We start from the raw sequence: 6,609 nt of genomic DNA, 5'->3' as shown, positions 1-6,609 counted from the left end.
ATATAACGTTTTTTTTATAATGTATATTTTTATTCTCGATCCAATTTTCTAATTAAGTCTGATCGGCTCTCTTTTGCAAAATTTTTTCGTTTCACATAAAGTCACGTTGACATGATAACATCATTGGCAGATTTGTTTTCGTAGTTTCATATAAACGATTCATGTTTCAATCTTATGTCAATTACAGCACATTTCCTTTCCACGTGATTCAATAATACTTTGTAGCAGAATCTTAACACATCGATTCAACGAGATAATTTGAGCACATTAAGAAATTAGGCCAATCACACGAATGAAATCAATTTTATTTTTGTTCTAATTGAACACATGTGATATGCTCATGGATAATCTTATTTGCAAATTTTCTATTAATATATGTGCTTAATTAATCTCTTTATACTGTATTAATTTAATTTCTTAATATATAGCATGTAGGATATTTATTTAAAATGAGATATTTTTGGAAACATCAAAATAATGAACAAATGACAGATATATATTATGATATTTCTGACGCATAGATACATAAAAAAGTTTATATGTATTCCAATGTCATATAAGAATTCAAATATATAAAAATTAAATTGAATTAAATAAATAGAATCAATATTAATTTTATCTAGTAAGATTTTTAATCAATAGATCAGGTGAAAAGAAGATAATAAAATAAGTCAGATGTGAAAACCTTTTTTTAAGTCTATAAAGTTTGCAGAACAAATATAGAGGAAAATATATAAGGAAAACATATAACGAGAAAAGAACAGATAGGTTAAAAATTGTGGAATCAGCGCCATCTCTACCTAAATGAAACTAATATAGATAAGGATGGCAAAAACTAAAAAAAAAAAATAAGAAATGATTTTCAACGTCATCTCTCGAATGCTCAAGACATCTCTTCGAAAGCAGTATAAAAGAGTATAATGTGTAAAGTGTAAAGTAATAGATTAAGACTCAGCGTCATCTTTCGAGTATGAAAAACAATTTTCCAAGAGTACTCGAGAGATGGCGTTGAAAGCCAATTTTTATCTTATTTTTATCTTTTCGTATTTATCTCTCTTTATCTATATTTACTTACAATTTTCGATTTTTCTATTTATTGTAATGTTTTACAATACATTTTTTTCTTTATTCCAAAGCAAATCTTATTTTGTATTATTTTGTATTATATTATCGTAAAATAAATTTAAAATTTCTATTTTTGTAACATTTTTTACTTTACTTTAGATTAATATTTTATTTTATAACGATATATTTATAATTTTTCTATAAAGATTAAATTTCACAAGAATATAAATTAGAATATTATATTATATTAACAAAAATATTATATTATAAAAAATTAAAATTATATATGAAAATAAATTTTTCATTAATTTTTGAAATCAAATAAAGCGGGATTTTATTTTTTCCCTAGATATACCTACCTTTCATTGATTAAGAAACTTGTTAGAATGCACTCTTATATGAAACAGTGCCGTCTAGCGGAAATTGCTATCTTAACTCAATACAATTACCACATACAATGTTAATATAGTTCTACGATTCTGGCGCGGAGAATTTTAATTGTAATTTTTTTGTGATTTGAAAACATAGAATAACATGGCATCATCTGGTAAAAGTACGAGAGAAGTTTTATTATCTATCGTCGATGACATTGAATTGATAGCAAAGTATGGTTCGAATAAATTATAAATATAAGATTGGCATGTTTAAATTATTATTTTTAATTTTGTTATTTCACTGTTAATCTTATTATCTTAGAGAAATGATAGAAAATACGATAGCTCAAAAACCATTGAAACTGTCGAATGAAGAATATGCTCAATTAACAGAATTGTTAATTGCCAAAGACAATGAATTGAAAACAATTTTAAAACGAGCAGCTGAACAAGCAAAAATTAACCTGAAAATGGAAGCTTTAAAAGCTGAAGTTGAAAGACAAGATCAAGATATTCAACAATTACAGCGACAATTGAAGGAAGCAGAGCAAATTTTAGCAACTGCAATTTATCAAGCTAAACAAAAATTACAATCTATTGCTCGTGCTAATAAAAGACCTGTACCATCTGAAGAATTAATTAAATATGCACATAGAATAAGCGCATCGAATGCCATATGTGCTCCCCTTACCTGGCAACAAGGGGATCCTAGGAGACCTTATCCCACTGGTAATCTTTCTATGTTTTTGTTTTTTTGCAAACTATGATGATTATCCTTATTATCACAGATATTGAAATGAGATTGGGATATCTTGGACGATTAAGTGATCTTCCTTTAAATGGTCAGATGCCAGGTACTCATCCTGGATTATCCTCAGATTTACATAGAGCTGGACATCCAGTAGGCGGTACGTTTGTAAAAATCTATTATATACATGTATCTCTATATTTAAATTTTATATTTCATATAATGAAATAATGATTGTTTTAGAACCACCTGCATCACAAGCAAATCAATTTGCATGGCATTCATCGGGTGAAATTCATATGTCTATGAGTGGACAAGGGAGTGGTGTTATGAATACCCATAAACAAGAAACAGAAGATGTTGAAGTTATGTCAACAGATTCTTCGAGTAGTTCATCTAGTGATTCACAATGAACATTCTTTTTTTATGAAATTCAAGTAAATTTTATAATTCAAAATTTTTCATAACAGAACCATCCATCAAAAATTCATTTCAATTACATGTATAATTTTCATCAAATAATTCTATATCAAGATACTAAATAATATAAATTACTATATCTTCATTATCTTATCATTGGACATTTGGTCATTTGTATATCTATTAATACATAAAAAAAATCACAAAGATTTAAGAATCTAAATGCATTGTATTTTTTATATGTTCAATACATGGATTCAAGTAAAATTTGTGGTAAAAGACTATGTAAATAATGATGCGCGTAGTACATTTCTGGATGTGCCTGAAATAGTATACAGAATAACATAAAAGTTTTTTTCTTTTTTATATCATTGAAAATTATGTATTGGATAACATTTTGAAATTTAATTCTTGATGAAATTCTATTACTTACCAATTTAATTTCATCTTTGAAATTCGCTTTTTGAAATAAAATATTCTGATTGGTAAATACAAGTCCAAATAACTCACAATCTATTCGGATTTTGTCTATCTCTTTATATAATAAAATTTGTTGCAATTTAAGTCCTGGAAAAGTGAAAATTTTACTATTGTATCCTGAACTCATGATTTTCAATGCCATTCTGAAACATTTTTTAATTATATATTAAAATTAAACATATTATATCATATATAATTCATTTCACTAATTAAAATTCAAACATATATGCATACCTTCTTAATTTTTGTATACTAATCATGGCTGCGCAAATAAGTAATGGAGATAATTGTTGAATTAAATGACAAACACGTACATAATTTTTTAAATACCAAGCAAATGATATTTTTATTGACAATTGCACATCTGGAGATTTCCTATAAAAAATAACAACAAAAAGAATCATTGATATATAGATATATGTATAGGATATTTAAGGAATGGTATAGTGTGGACAAAAAATAATTTTACATTTAAAAATGAAACGAAAAAAAAAATTAATATTTAAGATTTCGTTTTAATTAAATCAAAGTAACTGAAAAAAAAATTTTCAGATACAAATAAAATTATTTAATTTTTAATAAAATACGGCTAAAACTTATTTCTAATTGGAAATTAGTCAATTTTTGAAAACAAAAAAATTTTTATTTTTTTTTCTAATTATATATTTTTTCTAATTATAATTAATATCTTTATATCATTCTTTGCTTGCTATCACCTATCCTGAAACATTCTATGCATTCTATTATTAAATATATGAATGATTGATTTTGTGTGCATACCGTAAATAAAGAGGAAGTTGTAATGCTCTCATTAAGGATTCTGTATTACCCATGTGCAAAAGAATGTATAATGCTTCCATTTGTTGACGATCATTGTTCAATGTTAATTTTTTCATATCTTTTTCAATAACTGAAGAATTTTCGGATTCATCATATAAGATTAATAAACGCGTTATACATTCGATGAGATGTTGATCATTGATTTTTGCATTAAATTCAGAAATACTTCGTTCGCATAATCTGTAATTATTTTTCTACATTTATTATGTTAACACTGTAATTTTACATAATTTTATACCTTTGCGCGGAATAAACCAAAAATCGAACTATAGGTTCCAGTAATCGAATGTTCATAGAAACATCGATCCTTTGAATCGCAGCGTCTTGTCTAATAGATCTCAAACGATCAAAGATAAAATCGTATATTATTATCCAATCTACATCTGTTCGCGTAGCTATCCTAAAATGAGCATGCATATATTAAAATTTATAATATATATTTCGTACAATTTCAATCGTATGCATACTTAGTAAATAAATATTTAATTGTCGACAATAATACTGGTGCCGGACGTAATTGTTTCATATCAGTCATTATTAATCCTGCTGCTGGACGACTAAAACATTTTATAGTTTTTTTTGGATCCGCTTTCGGCAATTTTGTTCCTTTTGCAGTTTCATCGATCTCAAATTTATGTAATAAACCTTCTTTCTCTCTGCTATACATGTATACATGAATTTTTGAAATATCTTTATCATAATATAATATACACAGCACAAATAAAATAATTGTATATAGATCTGATATATGAATATTATGCGTTTCAAAATATTTCAATTATTTATATTTATTTATATATTTATAAATATATAAATTCATTTGTAATTTATATTTATTCAAGCATAAAAATATTAAAAAGAAAATAAATATAAAAAAAATATTTATTATAAATTATTATAAAATTTTATTTTCATATAATTATAAATAATTATAAAAATTCTCACTTAAATTTGGTTTAATTTCAATTGTGATTATTGAATTATAATTTCAATATTGATTGTAATATCATTCGAAAAACATGATAAAAAGAAATTGTCTTTTATATCGATATATATATGCAATTATGTACTTACATAAAACGTTCTTTATCTGGACACATTAATAAACATGTTCCTTGTATAAATTCGGTCATATCGAAGAAAATCACTTTACTCAATACTAATTGCAATTATGATATTTAAATTTCGTATTGACGTATTACAAAAAAAGGTTATGTCGTTTGTCGTTTGATTAATTTTATGCACACATAATATAAATACATATACATATTTTCTAACACATTCACAATTTGATAATAATAATTTAAAAATGCTTTTTATAAATAAGCAATAAAAATGAATTCTATTTTCATAGATGTTTATGTTCTCTAAGAAAGTGAAATATACATATATATATTATACATTATCACATAAACATACACTTTTTAAAGCAATATATGATTAAGCACATATAATATGTATATATATATATATCACGTTCTGAATTAAATTAACGTATAAATTAAAATATTATTTATGATTTAATTTGCTTAAGATATTTTTAATTATAAACATAATTGAAATAATAAAAGTTCTTTTAAAGATAATAGATTTTTTTTATTTCGAAATAAGAAAGTCACTTATTTGCATTCTTAATAATAAAATTAAAACAAATTGATAAAGATCGAGAGAAAGAGAATTCATATATGTCCTTGCTTGGATTACACACGATACACCTGCTACATTGCGTAGTCATTTCGTCAACATCACCGTTATTACACGAAGGTTAACGTTCTTGCGTAAACTTTCTCTTCTCTTTCTTCATCTTCTATATGTTATTTTTTTCATTTTTTTATTTAATCTTCGAATTTCACAATTTCGCAATTTAATAAATAACTTTTTAACGCACAGCAGAAATCAATATAAATATAACATTAAATTTTTTTAATTAACAAAAATATTATTTGATATATTAATATTCGGTGATGTCGAATCTATTTAAAATTTACGTTAAGCGAGAAAAACCGTTATAAAATGATATCGAGATACTATTTCTATACATATTTATATATTCTTGAATTATGATAAATGATCTTTATCGAGAACTTTCTCCATAATTTGCTTCCAATGAAACAATTCATTTTCCGTTTTTAATGCGACTTTCTTCTGAATTCCTTCCATATAATGTAATAATTGCGTAAGATATATATCGAAAAAATTTCACATTATTCAATCACCATCTTCGGATATATTATTCTCTAATTCTTGCTTCTTAGTTTAATTAAAATATACTTTTTAATTTATTTAAAACATATAAAGAAAAAAATCATTTTTTTCGATTCAAAATATAAAAATAAATAATAAATACACGATAATATTAATATTCATACGTATATTATTATTAATATCGTATTTTCATATAGAGTTACTAATTTTAAATTTCTCAAGAATAATAAAAAAAAATTTTAAACGTGTTATTACAATAATTATTATAATTATCATATAATCATTGTTATCATTCTTCTTCTTATTATTATTATTAGGTCATTATTGTTATTATTTTTATACACGCGAAAGAAAAAGATTGAGAAGGAATAAAATGATTAATACGTCACACGTGCGATTATGCACGATTATACGTGTGATTTTTTATAGGAAAACCGTGACGCTTATTTAAGTTTAATTATAAAATTCTTCGAAAAA

At 24.2% G+C, this 6,609-nt stretch overlaps 2 protein-coding genes across 2 annotated transcripts; one reads left to right on the top strand and one right to left on the bottom strand.

Moving 5' to 3' along the window:
• The first annotated feature begins 1,467 nt into the window (after positions 1 to 1,467).
• LOC413520 (mediator of RNA polymerase II transcription subunit 4) lies at positions 1,468 to 2,957 on the top strand. Its single transcript, XM_396963.7, has 4 exons — positions 1,468 to 1,670; positions 1,762 to 2,168; positions 2,228 to 2,347; positions 2,431 to 2,957. Exons 1-4 carry the CDS (start codon positions 1,600 to 1,602, stop codon positions 2,598 to 2,600), a joined length of 768 nt encoding a protein of 255 aa, XP_396963.2. The 5' UTR covers positions 1,468 to 1,599; the 3' UTR covers positions 2,601 to 2,957.
• On the bottom strand, positions 2,817 to 5,193 carry LOC724923 (SAC3 domain-containing protein 1). The gene is made up of 7 exons (XM_026440145.1): positions 5,002 to 5,193; positions 4,395 to 4,586; positions 4,166 to 4,327; positions 3,868 to 4,107; positions 3,322 to 3,462; positions 3,041 to 3,230; positions 2,817 to 2,929 (listed from the first exon to the last, which is right to left on the bottom strand). Exons 1-7 carry the CDS (start codon positions 5,058 to 5,060, stop codon positions 2,852 to 2,854), a joined length of 1,062 nt encoding a protein of 353 aa, XP_026295930.1. The 5' UTR covers positions 5,061 to 5,193; the 3' UTR covers positions 2,817 to 2,851.
• Between the last annotated feature and the right edge of the window lie 1,416 nt (positions 5,194 to 6,609).

This window comes from Apis mellifera, linkage group LG4 (genome assembly GCF_003254395.2).
Source record: "Apis mellifera strain DH4 linkage group LG4, Amel_HAv3.1, whole genome shotgun sequence".
Classification (NCBI taxonomy): Eukaryota; Metazoa; Arthropoda; class Insecta; order Hymenoptera; family Apidae; genus Apis; species Apis mellifera.
Note: the sequence above shows the minus strand (reverse complement) of the source record. Positions and strands in the feature narration are given on the sequence as shown.

Excerpts from the sequence above, each read along its gene's own strand:
- LOC413520 (XM_396963.7), top strand. The coding sequence starts at position 1,600 with ATGGCATCATCTGGTAAAAGTACGAGAGAAGTTTTATTATCTATCGTC. Across the intron at positions 1,671-1,761 it reads GACATTGAATTGATAGCAAA|AGAAATGATAGAAAATACGA; the intron begins GTATGGTTCGAA and ends TTATTATCTTAG. Across the intron at positions 2,169-2,227 it reads TAGGAGACCTTATCCCACTG|ATATTGAAATGAGATTGGGA; the intron begins GTAATCTTTCTA and ends TTATTATCACAG.
- LOC724923 (XM_026440145.1), bottom strand. The coding sequence starts at position 5,060 with ATGACCGAATTTATACAAGGAACATGTTTATTAATGTGTCCAGATAAA. Across the intron at positions 3,463-3,867 it reads CAACTTCCTCTTTATTTACG|GAAATCTCCAGATGTGCAAT; the intron begins GTATGCACACAA and ends TATTTTTTATAG. Across the intron at positions 3,231-3,321 it reads AGTATACAAAAATTAAGAAG|AATGGCATTGAAAATCATGA; the intron begins GTATGCATATAT and ends AAAATGTTTCAG.